At 39.1% G+C, this 14,466-nt stretch overlaps 2 protein-coding genes and 1 non-coding gene across 8 annotated transcripts; 2 read left to right on the top strand and 1 right to left on the bottom strand.

Moving 5' to 3' along the window:
- Window positions 1-756: 756 nt before the first annotated feature.
- On the bottom strand, window positions 757-5,134 carry lypla1 (lysophospholipase 1). Of its 5 annotated transcripts, none has more exons than XM_053628739.1 (9): window positions 4,391-5,128; window positions 3,010-3,041; window positions 2,854-2,919; window positions 2,696-2,743; window positions 2,525-2,595; window positions 2,357-2,430; window positions 2,046-2,147; window positions 1,771-1,944; window positions 757-1,242 (listed from the first exon to the last, which is right to left on the bottom strand). In XM_053628739.1, exons 1-9 carry the CDS (start codon window positions 4,457-4,459, stop codon window positions 1,189-1,191), a joined length of 690 nt encoding a protein of 229 aa, XP_053484714.1. In that variant the 5' UTR covers window positions 4,460-5,128; the 3' UTR covers window positions 757-1,188. The 5 variants fall into 5 exon arrangements, with proteins under 5 accessions (XP_053484714.1, XP_053484715.1, XP_053484718.1 ...); XM_053628740.1 differs by having other exon boundaries at window positions 2,696-2,738; window positions 4,391-5,126; XM_053628743.1 differs by lacking the exon at window positions 1,771-1,944 and having other exon boundaries at window positions 4,391-5,134.
- Window positions 5,135-5,701: 567 nt separating this feature from the next.
- On the top strand, window positions 5,702-5,773 carry trnaa-ugc (transfer RNA alanine (anticodon UGC)). Its single transcript has one exon. It is a non-coding gene; the product is annotated as a tRNA-Ala (tRNA).
- Window positions 5,774-6,102: 329 nt separating this feature from the next.
- mrpl15 (mitochondrial ribosomal protein L15) lies at window positions 6,103-11,326 on the top strand. Of its 2 annotated transcripts, XM_053628737.1 has the most exons (6): window positions 6,103-6,315; window positions 8,040-8,197; window positions 8,333-8,498; window positions 9,198-9,347; window positions 9,699-9,780; window positions 10,884-11,326. In XM_053628737.1, exons 1-6 carry the CDS (start codon window positions 6,211-6,213, stop codon window positions 11,219-11,221), a joined length of 999 nt encoding a protein of 332 aa, XP_053484712.1. In that variant the 5' UTR covers window positions 6,103-6,210; the 3' UTR covers window positions 11,222-11,326. The 2 variants fall into 2 exon arrangements, with proteins under 2 accessions (XP_053484712.1, XP_053484713.1); XM_053628738.1 differs by lacking the exon at window positions 9,699-9,780 and having other exon boundaries at window positions 6,126-6,315; window positions 9,198-9,321.
- Window positions 11,327-14,466: the final 3,140 nt, after the last annotated feature.

Below are 14,466 nucleotides of genomic sequence, written 5' to 3' on the forward strand. Positions count from 1 at the left end.
ACTGTATGTTTTCATGGAAATTTCAGGATAGAAATGAGTTGATCTAGTGTTCTAAATGAGCCCACACTGTACCACATTAATTTTGTATTTTTCCAGTCTTACTAAAACTAAAGTTAGATGGGTATATTGATTCAGTAATTTCATTTTGAGAAAACGTTCCATAATTGTCACAGAGAGCATCCAGTGTGTCTCTTTAAAATGAGTGTAATTACAAAACAACTCTTGCTAATTCGATTTATACATTAGCCCTTAAATATTTGTTCTAAATTCGGGGGATGGGTTGGCGGGAATGGTTAGATTTAGAAGTGTCAAGCCAGAGTGCTTTGAGCTGATAGGGAGGTTACAGTAACACAAATAATCACTCTTTACACCCATGATGAGCAGAAAAGCTTTTCAGAACGCACTCCAAGTTTTGACGCGGTTGGGCTACAGCAGCAGAAGACCACACCGGGTTCCTCTCCATTCAGCTAATAACAGGAATCTGAAGCTACAGTGGGCATAGGCTCTGGGATCACATTTCATTCTGTTTGATGTGAACATTAGCTGAATCTCTTTACCTGTATATGCATGATTTAATGCATTACAATGCTCCCACATGATTAGCTGATAATTGAATAAATGATCAAGGGTGCAGGTGTTCCTATTAATGTGACCAGTGAGTATATTACAAAAATTCTAAACTGTTATACCAATATTTGCAATCTGTATATACAATACAATCATACAGTACAAAGTCAAAACTGATACAAGGAGGCATCATTTATGTCTTTTATTGTGCATCATTTTGTCATCAGAAACCTTTTGTCATCAACCAAACTCTCGTCTATAATCACACAGCTATAGCCAATTACAAAAAAACGTCTTTACAATCTTTAAAAAAAAGATTATCCAGGCTCTGTAGATATTATTGCTTTCCCTTCTTTAACAAACACACATCAAATCAGGAAGGACCGGTTAATTGGCTGATGGATTAGATCATTAAAGCAGGAAAAACAAACAATAAAATATGCAGGGTAGGAGTATTTTAAGACAAGCACTGAGAACCAGTTAGTAAGTTTGATATCAGTATTAGTCCAGAATTTGGATTTGGTCGTTTTGTTGTCAGTTCATTCAGATGACGAGAAAGCGGCTTGTGGAAAGAGCTTGTTCCCACTGATCAGTGACAAAGGATCATTAAGGCATCATTGATTAGTCGATTGGTGGCAGCTGCTTCTCGATGAATTGTTTTATATCCATCATTTCCTGTTGAGCGGAAAGATAAAAACAGGGTTGGTTATGAATCCACCAAAGCTTGGTCCTCAGAGTTTATTATACATTATCCAGTCTGTACCATTTTTTTGTGATTGTTGTGGTCAAAATGTTTGATTGTGCTGTTTTTTCTCAAAATTTGTGATGTAATTTGCAGAGTTGTTTGTACTTTATTGCGAAAACTACTTGAATTGGCAAAATTGCAATTGTACAAAGTTGTTTTGCACAGTCTTTTGCAGTTATGTTTATTGGTAAATGAGACCTTTTAACTGTACTCATGTTCATCGCATGTGAATCGAAGAGGGCTTTGACTGAATGCGCATTGTGATGAGGTCATGTGACATGTCCTGACCAAAATCTGCAGAAAATCTGCAATAATTTAGACAAATTTCAAGCTCCTCCAAATATTGCGGAGTTTTGCATTAATTTCTGCGAAATCCTGGAGGGAATGATTATCAGGTGTATTAACTAAACAAAAGTCAAGAGAAGGGTTGACACTGGCTCATTAATTAGGGGACAGACCTCATGGCAGGCACTGTGGGGCATCCCGGGATATGTTTTGAAGGTGATGCTGTTAGGATTGAGCATGGTCTTGAGTTTCTCCACTGTGAGACACCCAAATATCAATGGAACCAGAGGATCTGCCTCACCATGACACTGCAGCACTGGTATTCCCTTATTAGTGCCAATCACTGACTATGCAGATACATACAGAGAGCGAGAGATTCATAATCATACTGCATATAAATATGTAAAAGATCTAGATCTAGATTCATCCACGGAAATGTACCGTATACCTTTGAGAGAGAGTTCCTGAGAGGCAGCCAGCAGCTCAGAGCAACAACACCTGCGAGTTTCTGATGAGTTTTTAGAGCTGTGTAAAGAGATAGTGCACCACCCTAAACACACATAAATACAAAGAGATTTAATCAAGAACATACTACCAGTACTGCATACTACATACAGTATTATCCATCATGTGTAACTGAGAATTTAACTATAGCAAACAAATTCATTACTTATGATCGTTCACATCAGTCACTCAAACCAGTCACAGAATGCATGAGAATGTTCAGCAAGTACTTTTTACAGTAATTAAATTTCTCACCTGAGAAAAGCCACCCAATACGATACGATGAGATGGAATTCCATTTTTTACCTCCTGATCAATCAAAGCATTGACTGCAATCGGAAACAGAAATTAGTGCACATAAAAACATGCAACACATTTAGAAGAATGTTTGCACCTTTCACTAAACATTGAAGATGTACACACTGCTTTCTGCAGCTTTTTTTATCCCGGTTTCATCTTCCACTGCATCCGGACCCAACCCAATGATATCAAACCTGTGACACAGGACACAAATCATATTAAATTACCCGAATAATGATTGATTCTGAGGACTGCGCTATCAAGGTAAAATTTGAAAGCGTAACTGATGCTTACCAGGAAGGCATTGCCATGTTCATGTTAAGGGTAACTGGCATGACTGGTCTGGCATAATTCATGAGAGAAAGAAAGGGAGAAGAAAATGAAATAACTCTACTTGGGACATTTATTTGATAGATTTGCTTGTATTTGATAATATGAGGCATCATACGTACGCATGCGGGCAAATGTACTTGACATAAGGAGTCCTGATCGCAGCCATAGCGTCAGCCCAGCCATGCCTAATGGAAATAATAAGAAGTTATAATTATATCGATGTGGCAATTAAATTTTGCTAACTCACGCTTAAGTAAGGGGTGTGCACTCCTTACCCTGTATCTCCCAGGCCATGGAGAAAGATGACCTTGAAATTTAAGCAAAAATCCATGTCACTGCTAAATACCATGTGTTACATTTATAATAATCGCACTGTTGCACATTCAGACCCAGCTGTAGCCAAACAAATTATTCAATCAGAATAAGAAGACACTTTTTCATTAATGCAACATAATAGCTACAATATCTTCAGCCATTGTATAAGATAAACCTGCCATATAGTGGGTGTTTATAAGTGTGCAATTACTGACTGTAGCATATTTCAGGCTAAGCACAGATTCTCAGCCAAGCTCTACCTCCTCCACCAATAGGTAGAATAATCAAAGGTCCACTGCTGATTAAATATTATTTAGGTGGTCTACCCTGCTGGTCTACCTTGCACTTGTACAGTAACCTCTGGGAAGGCCTTCCACTAGATTTTGGAAAATGACTGGGGATTTACTCATTCAGCCACAAGAGCATTAGTGAGGTTGGGCACTGATGCTGGGTGAGGAGGCCTGGGGTGCAGTCTGGGTTCCTGTCCCACAGGTGTTCAGTAGGGTTGAGGTCAGGGCTCTGTGCAGGCCACTCAATTTCTTCCACTCCAACCTTGGCACACCATGGCTGTGTTCGAAAATGTGTACTCTGATACTGCCTATTGCTCGTCTGTTGATACAGTATGTGCTCCTCAGTAAAAGTGTCCAGCATGAATATAATCTGGATGTACTACAACCTCCAGGTTGTCACTGTCATGTGATTACAACTTAAAAAGAGCCGACGTGTTGCCGTCTGCCATTTTTTATACTGACAACTCTTCTGCAGCAGTCCCATTGCCTTACAGGATAGCGCAGTGTCCACTGGTTCCCGTCTGCAGAATCTCGGCGGAAGCAGTAGGTCATCTGGGTATTTCTCACCTACTGATATATGAATACTGAGAATTCAGACATACTACTCCTTTGACATACTGCTTTTTGCCTACTGTATAGTAGGGTAGTAGGGATATTCGGATGAAGCATGTCTTCACGGACCTCGCCATCATACTGCAACAGGTTTGAGCCCCTTAGTTCCCATGAAGAGAAATTGTGATGCTATAGCACACAAAGACATGAAAGGCAATTGTGTGCTTCCAACTTTGTGGCACAGTGTGGGGAAGAACCACATGTGGGTGTGATGGTCAGGTGTCGACAGAGATAAGGTCATATAGTGTGTAACAAGTAAGTTCATACCAATATGCCGTTACTATTTTACTATACAGGAGTACAGACCTATGTCTGTGTCTGTCTGTGTGTCTGTGTTTCTCTCTCTCTCTCTCTCTGTGTGTGTGTGTGTGTGTGTGTGTGTGTGTGTGTGTGTGTGTGTGTGTGTGTGTGTGTGTGTGTGTGTGTGTGTGTCTCTTACCGCCGCTGTAGCTTTGCGGGCGGCCGGCACAATGGCGGGGAGCGGCGCGGACATGTTATTCCCGCACATATACCAGAGAGCAGGGTGACATTCAGTAGTAGAACAAGCTTGCAATGTACCGCGTGTAAATTAGGACTTTGGATTTCTAACACAAATCGAATAAACCAGACCGGTAATAAAATGCAGTAAGCCTCGACTTTCACTATTTCTAAGTGGTTGTGGAGTGGCTAGGTTAGAGCCATGTTTATGCTGAACGTAACCTCTCACATTTAACAGTCTAATACAGCTCTCCGTTCAGCTCTAGTCGTATATGCTTATGTTTTAAATACGATAGGTGAATGAAAAGCCTGATCCTGGGTCAGCATTTTCATAAACACTTAGCCATACTCTAAACTGACACAGGAAGTCCCGCCTTTATAACGTCTCCTGTATGTGGCTCCTGATTGGTGAAATTATAATATTATGACGCGTCCGTGACTGCTATTGGTTCATCAAGTACCAATAACTGACTGATGGAGAGTGGGGTGTGCTGTGGCAATTACCGCAGTTGACGTTTAACGCTGGCATTGAAACCAGCCTAAAGATAAAATCCTGAGCTGACTTCAAAAACATTCTTAGCTGCTGTTACCTTCTCTATATTTACATCAGTTTTTGGGGTTTGTAATATTCCAGACAGATCTAAAAACATTTTATGGACACTTTGAGAATCTCTTGTAAAACTGGGCCACGCTTGTGCTGCTGCGAGTCGAAATGGGATCCTTTAAGATCCTTTATATGATTTTCTGAGAACATTTACTTTCGGAGAATGGTCTTATAATAATAATAATAATAATAATAATAATAATTAGTTCAATCTTAATAACATATCTGTAGTCTGTTATATCCCTAGTATAGGCTATACTATGTATGATGACAAGTGTAATTCATTGTGATGTAATTTAGGTTACATTATTTAAAAAAAAATTAAAAAAGTATTTACTGTCAGAGTTTAAAGTGTTGTGCCGCCTCACACCACCTCATCGTGGATCATTTCCCCATAAGAGCACTCCCCGTCGTACTTTATAACTTGCATGTATAATATTATAGTTGTTTTAATTATTAATTAAGTAAAACATTTGTACATGGCTTTATTTATTGATATTAGTGCACACATTTTTTTTTATCAATTTGGAGAGCTTCCATCCAATTTATGCACATAAGGCAAATAATAAAATGAAAATGCGTTTACCACATTAAAACATTTTGTTTGGGTTAAATTGAAGTTCAGATCGGCTCCTCCATAAAAGAGGTGACTCAAGAGCGTCTCTCGTAGGGGATGTAGCTCAGTGGTAGAGCGCATGCTTTGCATGTATGAGGCCCCGGGTTCAATCCCCGGCATCTCCACATGGTTCCTACGTTTTTACAGGTACTCCGTGAGAATGTGTTTGTAATTATTACTATTAAATAGTATTCAAATGTGAATAGGAATCATTTGCATCATGAGTATAATTTATAAGGGTTTTTTTTTAATTAATAGACAAAATGTCTTCATTATTGGTAGTCTGACTGGTGATTTTAAAATATTATTAGCTCCCTATACAGTTTTCATATTCTTTGATATTATTTTCAGAATGAGTCTAGTGACATTGTGGTACATTTCTGTTACAAATATATACTTGAAATGGAACGCCTAGATACCCTGAACTATGCACAGACATTTGACAGGAAGTTCCTGCACTTCCTTATCTTGCTAGATGTTTTTCCGGTGCGCTGTACCACGTGTCTGTCCGCCATGACACTTGCCCTTGATTAGGTTGTCTAGCAAATGTGCAGCAAGGCAAATGTCTGCGTCCAAGACCACAGGTGGCAAAAGTATAGACATTTTAAGAAATTTACCACGGATAACCCTAGCTAACCTTCGGCCAAATCCTGGTGCAAGGAAAAATGTAAGTCATGTTTCTGTGTGAACCAGCAGTGTTCTCTTTAGATAGCAGGTTAGCTTGTTAGCCAGCGAAATGTTGAATATTAGAAAACTTGTCTCTAAATAGTTATACTCAGTTAAAAAATTGTTTCGATACTTTAGGTGTTAGTTATAGTTTTTCAGTGCAGTGAATTAGTACTGGGCTGTTAAGCTACATGTATGGGTAACTAGATGTAGATTAAGATCTGTTTAACTCATCATTTAGTTCTCAGTGCCAGTCATATGAAAAATGATAAAAATGCTATCCAGTAGTTGTGGGCTCCTGGAAAAGTGTTTGACTCGAAGAAGCATTGAATTTTGAGCATTTCCCCCCCTCAGCTTACTTCAGGTATACCTTTAAAAGAAAAAGTGGAATAAGGGAAAGTAGGTTCAGTGTAGATTCATATACCCAGCAGAGTCAGTCTGCCAAGGTGTGTATTCAGCTTTTGCTTGACCACGAGAACCCCAGTGCTATACAATCTCTTTTACAAACAAGTCCTGACCAGAAGTGCGGCATACATGGAAATCTGACCAGATTAGATTTTTCATGGGGGTTTTTGTGTTTGTTTGTTTTTACACAATGTTTGAAATAGAAGTTTTGGTTTTATGGTGAGTCCCTAGTCTAGTCACTCTCCATGTTGCATTCAGTCAGTAAGGTAAAGGGATTTTAAAAATGTTTTGGTGAAGGATGTAATAGGGTTGGGCGATGGGATTAAGATGTTACTCCCTATAACAACATTATGGTTACTTATAGGGCTGGGCGATGTGACAAAAATATCACAATGCTAGAGGACATTTCTATAATATATAATTTAGCTAACAAACTGTCTGCAAATCAGTGGTAAAATAAACAGAAGCCATTAAACCGAGTTTGACAATAATTTTATTAATGCCTACAAAGAAAATTAAGGTTTGTTCCCCCCGTCAGATCAACGGTATCCATTTGGTACCATTTAATTTGTAATTAGTAAAAATGTAAAAAATAAATAAAAAATTACATCATCATACCAATGATATCTCAGAAAAGTTTATTGTGAAATCATTTATCATGATATTGGTGGTATATCAAAACATCGCCCAGCCCTAGTCACCACCTTAGAAATTGTGATGCATAATGTGTATTGTGAAAGTGCCTTTAGATAATATTTTGGCATTTCGTTAACCCATAGGATGTTGGCGAATCCTTTCAATATTCTTCTCCTTCGATCTCTAGATTGAGCATCGTGCATATTTTATAATTCATTTTGCACTGATAACAGCTGGCAAGCAGACTGCCGATACATTGGTACTTTTTAGTGTTAGTAACAAACCAAGGGTGGTCTGATATTAATTGGCAATAGCAAGGCATCTGAAGAATATACTTGCAGCTGAAACATAGGAGTGATACCCAGGATTAATTTTTCTTACAACAGCCAAGTGTCCTGAATGCATTAATGTATGAGCACTGAGCAGACTGCTGAAATTAAAAGCAGGTTCTAAAAAAACGTCTAGAATAATTTCTAGAAGTACAGTGTTATCCTCTTGGAATGGACAAATTGATCCCAAAGATCTGAAATAAAGATCTAGTCTACTTAGTCAATCCCTGAGTTACGGTATTTAGATCCGTGTTGACTGATCCAAAGCTTAATAAGAAGCATAAAGAGTTAAATCGTATAGGTTTTTAAAGTGAGGAAGTGTGGCTTGTATAGCTAAAATAATGCTTGTCTACAGGAAAAGCGTCGGGGCCGGGGGATGCATGGTGGGAATAAAAGCGGACGGGGTCACAAAGGTGAGCGGCAGCGTGGGAATCGTCCCCGCCTAGGCTTTGAAGGAGGCCAAACCCCATTCTACCTGCTCATTCCTAAATATGGCTACAATGAGGGGCACAGGTGGGGAAAAAACTACACGGCTCAGTTGCTAGACTTCTTGTGTAATGTTAAAGAACATGTAGGTTGTATTCATGGCATGATCCTTTTCCACAACCTCATTGATTTAAACATAACTGTATGTGTATTTGTCTTCAGCCGTCGCCAGCAGTACCCGCCACTCACTCTGAGGAGGCTGCAGTATTTAATAGACCTTGGCCGTGTGGATCCATCCCAGCCCATAGACCTCACGCAGCTGGTCAACGGCAGAGGAGTCACGATCCAACCGCTCAAACGTGACTATGGGGTCCACCTAGTAGAAGAGGTTTCTGCATTATTATTATTATTGTTATTATCATCATAATGTCTAACGTAAAGGGGGTGGGGTGGGGAATTCATGTCACACTCAGTAAGAAATCATTACCAAGTGAAAAACATTTCATGGCATGTGGAAAACATGCAAAAATCCAAAGTAAAACCTTTTTTTGTGGTTGCTTGATATCTCGACTGGAATACAGAATTTTTGCCAAAGTATTGCCACTCCTCTGGACATTGTTGTTTTTGACAATCTGCATTGCATTCCAGCTAAAGCGGTGCAGCATGCAAGTATGAAAAAATGAATGTCCACTTACAAGTCCATTGGCAAAATGATACCTAACATGAAACAGTACATTCTCCTGACTCGAGTTTGTTCATCTTGGTATGTTCTACTGAAACGATTGGACCATTTTCTGTTTCAAAATAATAAAGAAATAGCCAGGAAAATGCTGATTAGCAGATTTGTTCCATATAGGTACATCTCTAAATGTTGCTTACAGCCACCCAGAAACGTCTCCTTCATCAATTGCAAGTCTTTCTGGGTTTTTCCCCTGATAATGATTGTATTTAATTGTGACAAATTCCTCACCATTACTTCCTAATTAGGCTGAAATTGATCAGATTGTCCTGAGGGGGGCAGCAGTCAGTCATTTTTAAGATTCTTGCATTAAGAGCCAACTAAAAAGCATTCTTGTGTCCGTTCAAGGGAGCTGACATCTTCTGTGCTAAGGTGAACCTGGAGGTTCAGCGTGCTTCTGAAGCTGCCATTGCTGCAGTCGAACGCAATGGTGGTGTAATCTCAACCAGCTACTACGACCCTCGCAGCCTAGGTGAGTCACACAGTGTACATAAACATGTAAGTATACATGTAATATGAAGTCAACTGACAATTATAATACATTCTGGCAACTAAAAAATTGTTACACTATTTATTGTATTATATTGTAGGGGTTGGAGATATTTCTGTTAGATTGTGAACAAGTAAAATATCAGTTACCATACCATAGTACACATTTTGCGATTAAAAACGCTCAGACATGGCATCCCAAGCTGTTTTATGAACCAGACTTTACTCTGTTTGCTAGTCCAGCCCGCTCTCTCCCTAAGAGACACAAAGAAACTAATAATAATCACGAGTAAGCTGTTCCTTAGATTTTGTTTCTTCCTTGTTTTGTTTGGTTACATGATCGCATGGCTGACAACATAGAGGAGCTGGAGCGTAAAATATGGAACTACTGGACTGCATAAAAGACATGGCACAGCAACGGTTGTTTGCAAAATATGCAAAGGCAAGACTGGCACTTTGAGAAAACATGATGAATTTGTTGAAGCCACCAACGTGCACCCAAACAGTATAGCGAAAACCTGAACACAGAGGGCATATATGAACTGCAACACAGCCAGAAACAGGGCTGAAGTAAACAAATGCATTTGAAAAGGCCACCCCTTATGAGAAAACAAGTAATCCCTGATGCCGTGACATTTTACATGACCAAGGATGTAGTACCCATCAGAACAGTCAGAAAAATATACTGCTTAAAAACAAACTTACACTGCCATTCCTTAGCTGTACATAGAATGCTGAGAGAAGTGCAATAAAAACCAAAATTAAGCATCAGCTCAGTTAATGTATTCAGTCAGTCCCTCCAGGATTTTGTGATCACAGAAATGAACGCAAAAGCAAGCAAGCTCCAAAATCGGGCTTGCAATTTTTCAAAATTATCACAGATTTTGTGCAGATTTTGGCCCTACTTCAGTTCACGTGCGTCGAACATGAGTACAGCTAAAAGGTCTCATTTACCAACAAACATCACCGCGCAAGGCCGTGCTAAACAAGTTCATGCAATTGCAATTTCGCCAATTAAAATTGCATCGCAAAATAAAAAAAAAAACAGTAGCAAAATCAAGCATTTTTGTCTAAAATAATAACAAAAAAATTAGTAAAATCATATGCGGACTGATTCAGTATTTATACATATATAAATACTCCCTTCCCTATCAGTCTCCTTTCTGTTTATTGCACTTAAATACTGAATACATTAGCAAAGCTGATGTTCTTTTTATTTAGGATATATGCAATCCATGCTTGATATCATTTGTCAGGAAGTGACTTTATTAAAATTAGTCTGAAAAGGTACTTAGGCCTAGGTGGTTATTCTTTCAGGTTATGTTTCCTTCTAGAGCTATATTTGCATCTATGGGGAAGTTAGTTTGGTTGCTTTTTGATAAGTAACCTGCAAAATAGTATTTAAAAAATTTAATGAAAATAAATTTTGAGGTCCAGCCTGAAAAAAAAAGAATCATAATATTCATACCCAGATTGGACACCCCTACAATATTGTGCAACTTATTCTAACCTGCCCCTTTTGTGTGTGTTTGTGTTTTGCTGCAGAAATCCTTGTCAAACCAGTGCCATTCTTCATGACCGGCCAGCCCATTCCTAAGCGGATGCTTCCCGGTGAAGACCTCCTTCCATACTACATGGATGCTAATAACCGTGGTTATCTTGCTGATCCAGAGCAGATCCAGGCCGCTCGGCTTGCGCTGGCAAAGAAATACGGCTACACATTACCAGACGTATCAACGGAAACAATATGCAAAATGTTAGCAGAGAGGAAGGACCCGCGACAGATCTTTTTTGGTTTGGCCCCAGGCTGGGTAGTAAATTTGGCAGAGAAAAAGATCCTTAAACCCACTGACAAGGATGTATTGAAGTACTACAGTTCATAATATGTAATGTGGCTTAATGACACACAAAAGCCAGTTTTCTGAGTGATATTTGTGTAAATATGTATTTCTTTTGTTAATCAGTAATAAATTGTCACCATGCTTAAAGCTTGGTTTGCAGTGGTAATGTTTTTGCTTCCTTCCATTACACAGCTGTTGAATAGTCCCGTTTCCCACTTTTTATCGAGGTAGTCATTATGAAGACTTTGAGTACAAGTGTATTACTAACATATCTTCTTTCCCCTTATCTGCAATATAGGGAATCCAGCCAACAGTCAAACATGTAATTCACTGTCTCTCCTAATCAGTGCATAGTAAAAGCAGTTTGTATTTTATGGAATAAATTACACACCTACCCACCATTGCCTAACAAAACTGTCTTTCCCTCTGTGTTGAGGAAAGGTCAGTAGGAAATACGTGGATGAAAAGTATTTATTTCTACTAAGTTCCTATATTAATATTATGGCTTAAAAGGGCATTTATGTGTATGTCAGGATCTTTACAGTAATTAGGACAAAAACCTAATGCCAAGAAGTACAAAGTAGAATAGATTTCTGGTGAAAGAAACCTACAGTCATCACCTCATCACCACCCCATGGAAAACTAATCTCAAAAACCTACCAATATGGTTGTGAGTATACAGTAGCTTCGGTTTAACCAAGGTCATCATTTTTTTGTGACTTAAGTCAGGTTTCCCCAATTCTGGCAACAAAAAACAAGGCTACAGTTATTTCCTTTAATATACTTTGCTGGAAAATCCAACTTAGTCTGAACAAACTATAGGCCATGATGGTGGACCATCTTTGCCAATTGATAAGTGGTTTCTAAATTACTGCTACTAATGCTAAGAAAATACTACAGCTGTAATTTATTGATCAATTTAGTCAACTAATATAGAAGTTGGAATATAGAGTATATACTCTCAGAAATAAAGGAACCAAACAGTATATTTCCTTGTCACTAAGGTGGTACAGTCAAGCCTACATCGTTTGTAACTTATGCATCTTTATACACTATATGGCCAAAACTAGGTGGACACCTGACCAAGACAACCAGATGTGCCTGCTGAATATCCATTTCCAGAAGCATTAATATGGAGTTGGTCTTTGCTCCTATAATAGCCTGCAGTCTTCTAGGAAGTCTTTCCATTAGATTTTGAAGCATAGGACATGAAGGCCTAGTGTGCAGTCGGTTTTCCAGGTCTTCAGTGGGATTGAGGACAGGCTAATCTTCCGCAAACTAATTTGGCAAACCATGTCTTAATGGACCTCGCTTTGTGTACAGTGAGCAATGTCATGTTGGAACATGTTTGGGCTTGTTAGTTCCAGTGAAGAGAAATCTTAATGGTACAGTATTCTAGAGTCATTCTAGACAATTGTGTGCTCCTAATTTTGTGGCAACAGTATGCTACATGCAACGTCCCAGCCCAGGTAAAAGCTACATACTAAAGGTAGAAAAGATATACCATTGATGGTACCACCACATCAACAAGAACAAGTACAGTTTGAAATGCTAGCTGTATTTCTGAGAGTGTACCAGGGGCATTTCTGAAGAGAAGAAATTAGGATCAACTGGAGCAGGTGAGGGGGAAACGCAGGGAAAATAGCAGGCTTGGGTGTCTGAAAACAGGAACCAGCTGCATTTCTCCGGCCTCTGTTTTGTGTGTGTATGTAGATGGAGACCAGGCAAAGCGGCTGTGAACGTGGTGTTACTCACATACAGCTGTATCCGGGCCGAAGGCGCTGATTCTCCATCAACCTGCTGGAGGAAAAATAAAACAAAACAATCAGCAGGCAGTATAAGGATAAACTCTAATACAGGAGGAAAAATTACTGGACTGTGCAATCACCTCAAATGTGCCAACATCTTTCCTGTAGATTTTCCAAAGCACAATGATAATCGCTTCATGATATGTCCTGAGGTGAAGTGTCCTCACCTACCCGAGGAATTCCTGACATTCTGACTGAATTCCGACGGAAATGTCGCTAATGAAGAGCAAACAGCTGAATTCAGGACAATGCAGGCTGAAGCACTGCATAATTCACCCATAATTTGTGTTCTCCATCCAGATTGTCAAAAATGACAGAAGCCCTGTAAGATGCTATGTATTGTTATTTTTTTTTCTTTCTTGTTTTCTTGTGATCTCGACGTAATTTTATCACGAGAAAATCCCGCGCCTTGTGAATGTCACTGGTGTTGCATGCACATTGACGTCTTCTTCACCATCACCATCACCATCATAAATGTAATAATTACCCGCTGTAGAGATGGACTTCATCTCAGTATTAAGACAAAGGGGTGTCGCCTTCTCTAGTGTTGGACACTAACGTGGAAGCCGTCAATCACTGACAAACATAGAGCTGTTTCAGCTTGAGTGAGTCACTGATCAAAGGAAACATTAATTCGTTCATCCACAATGCAGCAGGATTGCGCTAAGCTTTTGCTGCCTCCAGAACAATAAAAAACGTTATGTCGAAAATAACTGAAGTAAAAAAAAAAAGTTACTTTCTTACCTCAAAATGAGTTTTTCCCCTCTAAAATCTGCTGTGTCTGCCACAGGGCTTTACTTTCTCACATGTGGAAAAAGGACTAAACTGAGCATGTGTGAAGTGAATCAGGTGATTTGTAACTTGTTCCTGATTGGAGAAATTGGAAGTGTTACAACTTACCCATGTTACAGCCATTCCCGGTCTCCCCTACACAGAAAAATTAAGATGTGATCAAAAGAAAATTGACTTTGTTTAGTCAATATCATGAGGATACAACCTGATATGTTGAGATCAAGGAAAAATTAAGTCTTGGTCTACTAGAAAAAAACTTATGTGGAGATCATGAGAAAACATGAAGGAAAGAAAAAATGATGCATAGCCGCTGAGGGCTTCCATAAAAATTGTGTACTGGCTAAAATGCATAGGCCTTATGGTGCAAGTCTCAAAGACTTCAGTCATTTGCATGACATTATTTTTACGCACAGATATTTTGCCTTCACTTTTTACTAATAGCTAATGTGTCAGCACAAGTTGGCACACAGCCTATTAAAAGGAGTTTAGTACATATTCAGTAAAGTCTATGAGATCACTTGACCCTTTGCGATTTTTCTGAGCTTTGCAAACAGAGGTTACTACAGTCTATTTATAGCACAGGATTACAGATATTGTCGCAAGGGACTCAGCCTCAGTCTCTGCTGGCGTTATCGAAGGAAGCACATGTTTGTGTTGATGTTAGTGTGTGTGTGTGTGTGTGTGTGT

This window comes from Ictalurus furcatus, chromosome 7, assembly GCF_023375685.1.
Source record: "Ictalurus furcatus strain D&B chromosome 7, Billie_1.0, whole genome shotgun sequence".
NCBI classification, from domain to species: Eukaryota; Metazoa; Chordata; class Actinopteri; order Siluriformes; family Ictaluridae; genus Ictalurus; species Ictalurus furcatus.

Excerpts from the sequence above, each read along its gene's own strand:
- lypla1 (XM_053628739.1), bottom strand. The coding sequence starts at position 4,459 with ATGTGCGGGAATAACATGTCCGCGCCGCTCCCCGCCATTGTGCCGGCC. Across the intron at positions 2,920-3,009 it reads CATGGCCTGGGAGATACAGG|GCATGGCTGGGCTGACGCTA; the intron begins GTAAGGAGTGCA and ends TATTTCCATTAG. Across the intron at positions 2,744-2,853 it reads AAGTACATTTGCCCGCATGC|ACCAGTCATGCCAGTTACCC; the intron begins GTACGTATGATG and ends GAATTATGCCAG.
- mrpl15 (XM_053628737.1), top strand. The coding sequence starts at position 6,211 with ATGTCTGCGTCCAAGACCACAGGTGGCAAAAGTATAGACATTTTAAGA. Across the intron at positions 8,499-9,197 it reads GGGTCCACCTAGTAGAAGAG|GGAGCTGACATCTTCTGTGC; the intron begins GTTTCTGCATTA and ends TGTCCGTTCAAG. Across the intron at positions 9,781-10,883 it reads TGTTTGCAAAATATGCAAAG|AAATCCTTGTCAAACCAGTG; the intron begins GCAAGACTGGCA and ends GTTTTGCTGCAG.